The sequence below is a fragment of the Passer domesticus genome, chromosome 1, assembly GCF_036417665.1.
Source record: "Passer domesticus isolate bPasDom1 chromosome 1, bPasDom1.hap1, whole genome shotgun sequence".
Classification (NCBI taxonomy): domain Eukaryota; kingdom Metazoa; phylum Chordata; class Aves; order Passeriformes; family Passeridae; genus Passer; species Passer domesticus.
The window spans coordinates 22,860,708-22,873,351 of record NC_087474.1 but is presented as its reverse complement, the minus strand read 5'-3'; the positions used below and the strand labels follow the sequence as shown (position 1 = coordinate 22,873,351).

Below are 12,644 nucleotides of genomic sequence, written 5' to 3'. Positions count from 1 at the left end.
TGATGGATACTGCAATCAATTAGTGTTAAAATATACAACATATGATCATAACTGCCTCATGTAGTATTATAATTACTTCCAAGTTACTCTATGTTATGTCATATATGTATACACACAACCACCCAATCACAGAAATCATTGTCTCTGTCAGTTTGCTAATAAAATACACAAAATATAGAGCAGATTTGTTTCCTCACCTATCTTGACTTTTTCACTTCAGTTTAAATTACAATATGCCTGTTAGCACATTCTACTACATTAAAAGAAGAGACTATATACTATAGATATGCACCAATAGTCTATGCTAGAAGCTGCACAAAACTGCAAGATGACGTAGGGGAGTACAGTGTTGTATTCATACAAGACCTAAGAAACAAAAATAGCTCATTGAAACAAGCATACTCCTGGCCTTCATTTTTTGTTATGTTGCCATTTTTTCTTTCAAGATGACAGCTTACCTCTAACTCATACTTCACAATATCAAAGGAGTCATTGGAAAAATAAACTTCCTCAATGCTGTTAATTATTTCCTGTTGTGCCTGAGGATCAGTTGGTTCTTCATGTAGTTCTCTGAGCTCCTCCTGCATGAAATAAAAAAGAATTTCCATAATGTAATAACACATCAGAGGAAGAACGACCTTTTAACAAAACTAACATCTTCCAAAAGCCACTTCCAATATTAGCACAAGAAGCAATGGCAAAATACACAAAAAGATCAGTACACTGTGGCTTGTACTTCCCATTAGGGAGAGCAAGACGTTTAAAACTTTTCAAAAAACATAGTGTAGACTTCAACGTTGTAGCCCACTTAACCATTCACTGATTTATGGCACCAAGTGCATATTGAGTTCAGTTTTTTCCTCCTCACCTTAAGAAATTCTCATAATAAACTAAAAATAAACTGGCAGACTATTTCTCCAGAAGGAGAAAAAAATTGCACAAAACAAAACAAATAAAACCTGAATTTTTAAAACTGAAGAACGCTCTTTATAAATGACATGCAGACAGTGTCATTTCAAATGCATAACTTTTCGGTTCAGCCCTCATATTCACTGAAATAAAAGTCATGACATTAAACACTTGATTTCTACAGGTAAAACCTGAACAGATCTGCCTTCTTTGCACAAGATTAACAGCTCTCAGATGTTAGCACAGTGGTCTAAGCAGAGATGTGCTGTCAGCTTTCTGAAAGCCAATATTCCAGAGATAAGCATCCCCCTCCTTGCTGTCACGATCTCCTCTGGAAGGTCTCCCCGGCAGCCCAGATGCTTCCAGTGGCTGAAGCAAACCAAGGACCCAGCCTGAACCTCCTCCTCTGCTGCACTGGACACTGCAACTAACACTGGCCCTCAGCTGGATGTCGTTCACTCAAAAAAAATGAAAAATCCTTTATCAGAGACTCAAAAGGGAGAAGTGTTAGAATATTCTTTCGTCACAAAAAAGTAAAGATAAAATTGCTTGATAATGAAATTAAATTCTGGTGAAGCAATCCAGCAGACTGAAGAGTCCTATAATGATCCTGAGCCTCCCAGCAGTGCTGAGTTATTCCAGAGGGGCAAGGTGCTGGTATTTTCAACCCAAAGAGATCAAAGGTTTATTTCACCAGCTAATGGTATCCAATTTTAGATTAAATGACTGAACAACCACTAATTTGCTTATTTTGCACGTCAGCTAAGGTCAACGTGCAGACGTCCCGAGGCAAAGTGACCCTTACAGCACACAGCAAGGCGCTGTTTCTCCGTGCTGTAAGAGGCAGCCAAGGGGTCACAAGTGGGCAGTTTGGAAGAGCATCAGAGGAGCCGCTGCTCCTCTGAAATACCTCTCACAAGAAAAAAAATGGGGAAAAAGATTAAAATAAGAAAAAGGTGGGGTGGTGGGGAAATAAAAAGCAACGACTCCGATACAGAGGAAAAGGGGTTTCAAGCGCATCTCGCGTCCCCGAGCGGCCACACGCGAGGCCGCAGGAAGGCCCCAGGCGGTGCTCGGGCGCCCCCGCCGGGCCGCGGGCCAGGCCGCAGCCGGGAGGCTCCGAGCCGTGACGGGGCAGCGGGGAGCGGCAGAAAAACCATCGAGGAGGCAGCGGAGAAAAGCTCTCGAGCAGCCACCTTCTCCCGCCCAAGCGCCTCCGATCCCCCCCTGAAACGCCAGATGCAGTCACTGCCGGCAGCGCAGGTGAACGCAGCAACCCACGCCCAGCCAGAGAAAGGACATGGACTGCACCCACAGACCGAGAGAAACAAGGAAATAATACAGTTATATCGTTATATAGCATAATGATAGCTTTATAATGTACATCCCACTGTAAATCAGTTTCACATCTTACAGTACATTGAGTTTTAGTTATATGAAACTAAAAAACTGTTCAAGACAGGCAACAGGGTCCACTGAACACTGCAAATGGAAAAACTTAATTTATCATCCAGTATTTGCCTACAAGTTTCTGCATGGCTGTTTCCTAAAAGAAAAAAGGATAAAAAACTAACCAAAGAAGAAATGCTTAGGATCATTTGAAATTCTGGACTACTGATACCTTGTCATGTTGGCGAAAAAATATGTCAATAAAATAGGTCAGTGGTGATTTACATCTGCTAAAGATGCATTAAGAAAGCCATTACGGACACATATTCTGGATTTCATGTTGGAGTGCCTAGGAAAATTGCTAAGAAACCATTTTATTCTGTCTCAGAAAGATCACTCATCTGAGTGTTTCTTGCCAAAACACTAATCAGGAAAATATTTATTAAATGACAAGGTTTTTCTTTTCCTTGTCCATTTTTTTCTAGAATAGCAGTCTAGTTATAACTCTCCAGGATAAACTTTAGCTCCCCCATAAATGGCATTATATCTGACACCAGACTTTCTGCCATGATAACTTGCAGCTTTCAGCACATCATGCTCCAGTAGCTTGAAATAACCAACATAGTGAAGGAAAATTTATTCACTCACCTCTAAAGAGGCAACTATCACTAGCTAAAGTTTATTTTCTGATATTCCATTTTCCTCATCCTTTCAATCAGATACACAAAAACAATTTTACTATGTAGAAATAAGTCCATAGTTTCAGGGGTCTTGGCAAAGGGCCAGTTTAACTCTGTGGACTTGGTACTCACACACTTAGTAGAAAGAAAGAAAGAAGCTCTATTAAATCCCTCAAGGTGTTTTTCCACCCCAAAACTTGTCTAGCTATTGCCATATAAGTATCCTCCTTAAAAAGAAAAAAAGTCAACACTAAAACACATTTATAATTTTACATTTTATGTTAATTCAGCAATTCTGAGTGCTATTCTGAACATAAAAACCTGTCAAAAATTGTGACAGCAGGGATCTCATGATAATACCCTTGCAGAGAACTTTGCCATTGCTAAACAGAATTAATTCAATACACAGGAGGTCAGGAAAAGCAGCATATTGGCAAGGTGGACTCCACAACCTTCACTTCAATCCACCTGTCCAGGTTAACACATGCATTCAGCAGCAGGAACTCTTCAATCAATAATGGGCCAACACAGCCTGGTAAGATACTGTTTCACAGGCTACTCATTTTCCCTAAGTGTTGTTCAGCAAGAGGCCTCATCTCCTACCTAAAACTTGTGTCACTATGGTTCCAATTGCACCTTTTTTTCCTCAGTACTTCAGGATCATACTTTCATGGAAAAACAATTTATCCTGTTAGGTTTCTAGTGCAACCTTCAGCAGCAGGCCTCTCTCATTATGTCACCTAAACAGATCAGTGAAAGACAGCATCTGGGAAGGAAAAGAAGGAAAAAAAAAGTCTGACAGCTCAAAGAAGCCATTGCTAAATAAAACACAGTGCTTGCATCCACAAACCTCACATCATTTTGTCTTTCTGTTCTATGGAAATAGGAGTTTACAGTCTAGAAGCCTGTGGCAATTCCTTGAAATGTATTTCAGAAGAGTCATCTCATTGCAGACTCATCTGAAATGCAGTTCAGCAAGTTTTAGACGTCTACCCAGCTATTTCCCAGTGCATCACACTCCCACTCTCCTTGTATGCTGTTGCCTGTAGCAGCAAAACCAATATTGTTCTGTTGAATGAAGCATTTCTTGTAAGGAGTAGAAGCAAACACTTTTTGCACTCCAGTCACTATCACCTAAAAGACTGGAAAATGAAGACATTGAAAAAAGTTAACTGACACTACTCAGAAAAAAAAAAAATCTAAACAGTTTCTAACCTAGTTAAAAGCTGAAGTTCAGAAACAGCCTATGCTGGTTTTTTATCTGGAGATTACCAGGGGCCAAGTCTGCACTATACTGATTTGGACACAGCCTCCCTTTATGTCATGAACCAAAAACACACCAATGAATATGCTGCTGATTTATATCCCTCCATTGTGAGCATGGATAACACCTGTGCTAAAATCCAATCCTAAATATCAGGATAAGGGCCGTGCTCAACAGATTCCATCAGCAGCTATACTGTAACACTGCACCACTGTGAAATACAAGTATTAAAGCACTTATATATGTATCTGTATACACACATGCAAACACCATCTTTGAATTCTATCTATATATAAAGATATATTTAGAGATTATATTTGTCTTATAATCACAGAATACACTGAGTTTGAATGGACCCACAAGGATCATCAAAACCAACTCCTGGCCCTGCACAGGACCATCCCCAAAAGTCACACCATGTGCCTGAGAGCATTAGCCAAATGCTTCTTGAATTCTGTCTGGCTTGGTGCTGTGACCACTTCTCTGGAGAGCTGTTCCAATGCTCAACCACCCTTGGTTGAAGAACCTCTATCTAAAATCTTATCTAATGTATATATATTATACTATAACAGTATATATTTAATATAACAATATACATATATAACTATATAAATAAATCTGATTTTCTTTGTATGTTTTATATAACAATTAATGTCTATAATACCAAAAAATACAATATATAACTATATATATATATATATATACACACACTTTGCTTTTCCTCCCTGCCCCTCCCTCCCTCTTCCCCAGCTAGGAAAGGCAGTACCAGAGAGACGTTGGTGGTATTCCCTATCTTTCATAGAAAAAGCTCAGAGCCTTCTTTTGATTTTCCTTTGTACAGTATGTGCAGAGAGTACCTACTAAAAAGCTCTTATTCTACCAAAACAAACATTATACTTTGGAAACCACTCTCCTAATGGAGAGAACAACAAAGCCTATCCATAGAACACGTTAGCCACACTACTACTTAATGCACTCCTGAAAAGCATTCAGCTACTGCTGGGAAAATAGAAATCCACACTTCTATGTCTATAGGAAAAAACATTTTTTTAAAAACTCAGTTATTTACCATAAGCTACAAAATCAAATAATATTTGTATATTGCATATGAGCTGATTATCATCAAAATAGACACAACCTAATTCAAAGTCAACTCACCATTAATCCAACACACTTGAATTCAAGCATGCAAAATACCTACCTCAGACTTTTGTGACAAAACTGTTATCAGCTTGGGAAACAACAATAACAGAATGATTCAAAAGGAGTTAATTTCCCTGGGTAATCAGGGTATGCCAATGAAGTGAGGTATCTCAGCCAAAATAGATGTTATGTCCTTCTACAGACTACCTTCTCTTCTAGATGTCATAGAATCATCAAAGAATCATCACAGAATGATGGAAGGGATCTTGAACATCATCTAGTTCTAACTCTCCTGTCATGGACACCTTTCACTAGATCAGGTTGCTCAGAGCTCCATCCAAGCTGGCCTTGAACACTGCCAGGAATGGGGCATCCACAACTTCTCTGGGCAACCTGTTATATCCAGCCTTGCAGTTCAGATTTGGCTTCTCCACTTTATGAGACTTTATCAGACTCAAACTATTACACAATTACTTCCTACTGAGATACTTCCCTATGTGAGTGAGTTGGCTGCATGAGTCTGTATTAACCAGTTAAGCAAGTTTGCTGGTGATTTGCCTTCATATGATAAGAAATTGAACTTTTTCAAAATAGTTGCAGAACTTATTGAAGTACCAGTTAACATGAGTGAATACACTCAGGTACTCACTAAAATGTCCAAATGCCTAACAATTTCATTGCCTGAAAATAAGAAATTGAGTGTTGTATCGTGCTTTTTGTTTTACTAGTAGGTTTATGGTTTGATTTGTGATTTGGTGGTTTTCCTTGGTGCTGTTTTCCTTTTGTCTCTGCCTTTTCCTAGTTACTTCGTCAAGTAGTTTCTATTTCTCCAAACTTTAGCCATTTATTGAAACCGCTTTTCCTCCCTTGGAATTGTATTGGTTCACTGCTGTTATCTCCGCCTAGGTTTTTTACTCCCAACTCTCCTGATTTGTTGAAAGTTGTGCCTTCCCCTGAGACCTGCCCACACTTATAAGTCTTTGTTTGCCCCTTGATCAGGGTCCCAGGAGAGGAAAAGGGGAAGTTTACCATCAAATAAAGTTTCCCTGGGACCCGTGTGCGCTGCCTGTGTTTTATATTGCGCCGAAACAATTGACAACTGGGACTCAACGGAGCTCCAGGGAGAGCCTGCCGCCCCCCCTCTCTTGTCATCAGCTAGCCAGGAAGCAGCAATTGAGGAGTACAGTCATCACTTCATCATGCTGGCCACAGTCAGCAAACCATCAGCAAATCAAAAACTTTCAGATATCCAGACCCAAAAGAATTTTGCTGGTTTTGCTTTCAGGGGATGGAATGTCAGCAGATTCTTCTTCCTGTCCTCCATATTTCCCATTTGACCTCCAAACTAGTGTGGTAGTCCCAAAAAACATGGGTTTGTACCTAGGGCTGTCTAACAAATGGCTTGTCCTTTTACCAGTAATTCACACTGGCCCTAATTAATGCTGATCCTGCAGCCTTTCATTATGTGTATTTCGGTACAGCTTTAATGCAGCTTTTGAAGTTTTCAGTATCATTTGCCCTAAATCAGTCTGGAGATACCAGACTGAATGTGGAAGTGTGACTATGAAAGTACAGCATCATAACCGTTCCGCCATCAAAACAGCTTGAGACTTTCATGATTCAAGAGTTAAATAAAAACAATTATTGCTACACAGTGTAGACTTATCAGACATATAACATCAAACCATTACAGAATGGAAATCCAGCCAAGATACCCTACATCTGCTTTTATCTGGAGAGCCAACTTGGCAAAAAACTGATTGCTCAGGGAGTGGCAGGAATCTGCAATTATGAAATTTAAGCGATGGAGATGTGACAGGTTTTTCAACATTGCTGCAACTGAATACTTTTGCTCTTTGATATCAATACATTGGCCACTGTTTCACAAAGTATAATGTGCCAATTCAGAGACTCTTACCTGATTTTTCAAATATATAGCAATGCTAATTTCTGATCTGCCTCAGCACAAGCAACATATTACACTTATACAGAGACAAAGAAACTCAAGGGGTCTTTCGGTCTGATTTTTTAACTATTGTAAAATAGGTCATCTAAATTAAAGACAGTAATTTAAGTATCTCATTGGTTAAAGGCAAAGACCAAATTCATAGAAAATAATAGACAACAACTACAGAAGTCTTGTGAATCCTCTCCTCAGATCAACAGAGAATAAGGAACAGCCAATTATTGTGACAATTGTACGCTCACATACAGATTACTCAGCATGACTTGTGAGATGACAGTGAGCTGGCTTCATTTAAATAGTGAGATCCAAAAGGATACCAAAAACTATTGCTATTATAAAGGGCTAACTTTTAAAGTAGAACACGAAGTTAATTATATATGCTGAAGATTAAAACCATGAAATTACAAAATATATTTACAGCACCCAGACCATGAAGAAACTAACTGTTAACACTAGAACTATACAGGCCATCCACACAGCATCTACTTTCCAAAGTAACACTCAAAAAGGCTTTTTTTTTCCACTTTTTTTTTAATTCACTCCAGCAAGAAACCTAAATAATAGTAAGATCAGCATCCAGTGACAACTGAAAAGTTTCAAGAAAAAGTTTTAATGCAAATTCATTTGAAGTTGGTGAACTGATTTGTCTCACAGTTCTTAATTCTTTCATTAAAACACTCTAAAAGACTTTCAGCAAGAAATAAAACTGAAAAAAGAACAACAGTAAACCTGGAGTTAAGGAAGAAAAGAAGACACAACTAAATGTCACTCAACTATAAAATGAAAAACTAAAAACAAAGGGAGTGGGAGGGGAGGAATGTTGTATCATACCTTAGTAGGAATCCGAAAGTTTTCAATAGGACTGAGGTCATTAACACTCTCCTGAGGACTTCTTAGACCCTTTAAAAGAATTTTAATAATCAGTTAAGTTTGATTCCTTTATGTATCTTGCAATCAAGTCTTACCTGATGTTGAATAGGTATCTACAGGTCCCTTAATAAATACTCTGACATGTTGCTGGAAGGCTAAGACCTCATGCTAGAAACATTAAAGCAAGACCATTGGTATATAAATCATGCCCCACAAACATCTAAGCATTTCCAGTTTTATGCTGCAATATGTACCTTTCCAGTACAGTTCACTAACATTTTCTTTATAAAACTTACTCACATCCTCCTGTCAATGTCCAGATGTTATCCTAAATTTCAGAATGAGCACGTGTCAAAAAAACATAGCATACTTTGTTCCACTAACTTAATGATTTAATGGAATCAAATTAATGAATTCAAGGTAGGTGCCACCTACTCTATTGCAAGATTATTTCTGATTGATGGCATATTTTTCTACTTACTGTATTCCACTACCTGTATGTTTGCTGAATATCAAACATATTCACAATTTTTATAGAAAGGTTTGGGTTAGAAGGAATCTAAAGGTCATGTAGTTCCAAACCCCCTGCCATGGGCAGGGACACCTTCCACTAGATCAGGCTGCTCAGGACCCCATCCAACCTGGCCTTGAACACTTCCAGGGATGGGGAATCCACAACTTCTCCTGACAACCTGAAACAGCATCTCACCATTTCAAACTGCAATACCACAGAACAGGCTGCACAGTATATTTTCTGCCAGCTCCCTAGGCAGAAATGAATCTACAAGTTCAGATTTCAGATATGGTTCTGGCTCCAGCTTCCCTTGAGACTTCAGTGTGTTCCTGTGAGTCAAAGGTTTCAGGCAGATTTTCTTCCTTCCTTCCTAGTTTTTTTTCTAAGGCCCTTTCTGGTCCTGGGTACTTTTATTTCTAAAAGGACCTGTGCAAGTACTATATTAGTTTACGGTGAGAAAGTTTGTATTTATTCTTTGAAACTGACAAAGTGTTGTACAGAATTTCAGTGCTAACTACTACATTTTACAACTGTTTCATCCTCCCAAGATGCAAAACCTCTCCATTTTGGTTTTGATTCTCAGATTTTGTCACACATCACTTCAAAACATCCTCCCTCTGCAGTTGTCACCATCAAAGATGACTCACCTCTGCGCATCAGAAATTCAAAGTAAGAAACAAGCACAGCAACTGCTGCAGTTTCTCATACTTCACACAAATTCTTCCCTAAGTCCTCTCCAAAATATGCAGTTCTAGCGACTTACCTCCAGAAGAAATAAAATGGTTCACTTATCAAAATGTAAATGGAACCTAATCCTTCCAAATGACTGAAAATTGCCAAAGTTGTTATCATTTGCAAAAAAACATCATCTCCACACTGGGCAGGCTTCCCAGCACTCCTCCTAGTCAAGCCGAAAACGAATCATGTAACCCTCTACTGAAGCGGAACAGAACATTAGTTTGGCAATTCCACTTTCACACAAGTGTCCATTTTTAAGCCCTGCCTCCTGCATAAGGATCACAACTCTGAGGGCATAGTGTTAGGGGAAAAAGAAACTTCTGACTTTTCCATTATTTTCTATCACTATCTAGAATAGCTAATGTGGGCAACACAAGTGATTTTTTTTAAGTTCTCCAATTAGACACAAATAAAGAGGCTTTTTTTCAGGGCTATCTTATATATGTGAATAGCTGGAATGTTCTGCTGATACAGTTCCTTAAAAGGACTCTCAATCTTAGAAATATTGGTCCAAAAGTAGGCTTAGATCTACATAATCCTGGAGACAACCAGTACAAGTGGCCCACAGCAGTGAGCTGACAGACACACACCGAGTGCTCTGGTACACACTCACTATGTGCCCATCCAGATATGCCCCTGGCACCTTCTCTGCCTCACTTCCCTGTAGACCAAAGGCATTTGCTGCCAGACAAAGCCGTGTTACAGAACCACAGCCCAGCGCTCAAAAATTACATGTCAAAAAAAGTAAACTGACACGGGCCCGCCCTGTCATCTTCAACAGATTTCTCTGTTGTGACATGAGCTACGCGGTGCCACCTGCGCACGCTTCCATTTCTCGGAAGAGAGAAACAAGGTGGATGCGTGTGCAGCAGGAGCTCGCACGCCCCAAGCCTCCCGTCCCTCCCCGGCAGCACAGAGGGCGATGCCCGCGCACCGGCGGCTCTGCGGAGTGCCGGGGCACGGCGGCCCCGCGGAGAGCCGGGCACGGCCGTCGCGGTACCCCGCCGCATCCCGAGAAGAGCCGCTCACCTGGCGGGTCATCAGCGACTTGATCTTCTGCATGCTGGCCCCGCCGCCGCCCCGAGTGCGCTCAGCGGCCGCGCAGGGCGCCGGGGCACGGCGCAGCCATGTTGGGCGCCACCTGACCGCGCCCGCCCGCGGCTCCCCGGGAGCGGTAGTTCCCGGCGGCCGGCCCGACTACAAGTCCCGGCAGCGCGGCCGGCAGGGTGGGCCTGGAGCTGTGGCGATTGTTTGTGTAGGTTTGGGTGTGCTTAGCTCCGGGGATAAAACGCGGCTCTGTGTATGGAGACAAGCTGGAGCGTACACTAAGACGAGGGGAATTTCCTGGTTGTCTTTCGGGCTGTGAAAAGTGCATATTATATAGTTCTACGCAGCTATTTACTATACACATTAAGTTGTATTGAGTAGTGCTGTATTAACATTTTAATACTATGGTAAATGTAGTTTCATAGCAAAAAGGTAGCTTTTGTAGTTGAAATAGGAACTATGTATGTGGAATGTTTTCTTTTAGAAAGGAATGAGGGGCCCTCACCAGATGGAGGCTGCAGGACACCTAAATCTTTCAGAAAAAGGGAATTTATTGCTCCCTTATCAGCAGAAAACTAACTTCTTCCCACCTCGCTCAGACAGGAAGACGGCATGAGGATTAAGAGGAAGAAGTTGACAGTGACCAGAGAGAATTCTGTGTTTGAATGGAATTTATGCATCATGGATGAGATGTATGAATATGCAGCAGACGATTGTTTTTAAGGCTTAATCCTCTGTTAACGGGGGTCCTTTTTCGGGCTTGTGTTGCCCAGAAAAAGGTAGCCGTCTGTATCTCTTTGTTTTTATTGTCTCATATTGTCCTAATCTCAAATGTTCAAATTTTATTATCCTAATTGTATTACTATTTTTATAACCATTTTATTACTATTAAACTTTTAAAATTTCAAAAACAAGTGATTGGCGTTTTTCACAGGGCGTTACGCACAGCGCGTCTGGCCTGTTCACGGGTGATGGATGTAGTTTTGCATCGGTAAAACAGGCTTGTGTCACTCTTATTTAGTTGTATTGATAGCAGCTTAAAAAAAACCACACTCACCAAGACCCACCAGATAGCTTTTTAAGTCTAATTCATATAAGTACAAGGAAAGAAAGAATTTATCCTACACTCTTTGCTTAAGTGGAGGCACTTTGGAGGGCGAGACCACCTGCACATCCGCTATGGAATGGCTGTGCCTGTAGAAAAGTGGTTTTTTTTTCCTTGTCGAGGGCACTCCGTGTTTCCTGGTCCTGCTGTTACTCAGTGCCCAGCTGCTGCCGAGTTGTCGCAGGGCAGGGCAGGTGAGAGCTGGTGCCTTTGGAACGGCAAAGGGAGGGTCAGGAGCCGTGCTCCCTCCCTGCTCTCTGTGCCAGGAGCTCATTACTTCTGGCTGCCTTGGGGAATATCGTGTAATTGTTTAGTAGAAAGCCTCTAACAATTTTAGCACATAACAAAGTTACTTCTCATTAATAAAATAATTAAATTTTGCAGATTGTTGGTGCTGCAAATAGTATTGCTTTAATTTAGTTGCTTCTATTGAAAACGAGGGAGGTTTGATTTAAGTCTAAATTTAACATTTAACTTTTAACAACTAGTGCAAGCTACAAGTGTACTGAAAAGAAAATCCATTTTTCACATGCACAATATTTGTGTGGGTTCATGTAAAAACATGCAGTATATTAATAACACCAAAAATATGTTAAAATGCTGGAAATAACAGGACAATAGAAAAACATAACTCTGCTTATCTGTTCCTTTTTTATTATTATTTTCTTAGCCCATATGGGGCATTTGAAGTGCCAACACAAGTTTTATTCCAATGCTAAAGGTCCCATCATTTCAGTTAGAACTTAGTTAGAATCTATGACCAATATTTTGTTACATGGTGAAATCAAGTAGATAATAATTTCTAACCTAGGTTTTATGAAAGGTTGCAATTTGACATATCAAGCCTACAGTTAGGTGGATTAAGCAGCTTCCAGACAACAACATTCAGGTGGGCAGGACAATGGAGTCAGAAAGCTTTTGGGAATATGTGAAATACCCTCTTCATCTCCTGACATAAGTCAGGTTGTGATATTATTTCTGGTGGGATCACTGTACTTCTGCTTTATTAATCTGTAATA

At 40.3% G+C, this 12,644-nt stretch overlaps 1 protein-coding gene across 3 annotated transcripts in view; it reads right to left on the bottom strand.

Annotated features, from left to right (window-relative positions):
* VPS50 (VPS50 subunit of EARP/GARPII complex) overlaps nt 1-10,661 on the bottom strand; it is an 80,224-nt gene extending 69,563 nt beyond the window's left edge. For 2 of the 3 annotated variants that reach the window (XM_064410219.1, XM_064410223.1), the window contains exons 1-3: nt 10,503-10,661; nt 8,183-8,251; nt 459-581 (exon numbers count right to left, since the gene is read on the bottom strand). In XM_064410219.1, the coding sequence (XP_064266289.1) occupies nt 459-581; nt 8,183-8,251; nt 10,503-10,535 (225 nt within the window). In that variant the 5' untranslated portion in view covers nt 10,536-10,661. Of the gene's footprint in view, nt 1-458; nt 582-8,182; nt 8,252-9,498; nt 9,549-10,502 lie in introns of those variants that run through there. The other variant, XM_064410231.1, reaches the window with a different exon arrangement.
* Nucleotides 10,662-12,644: the final 1,983 nt, after the last annotated feature.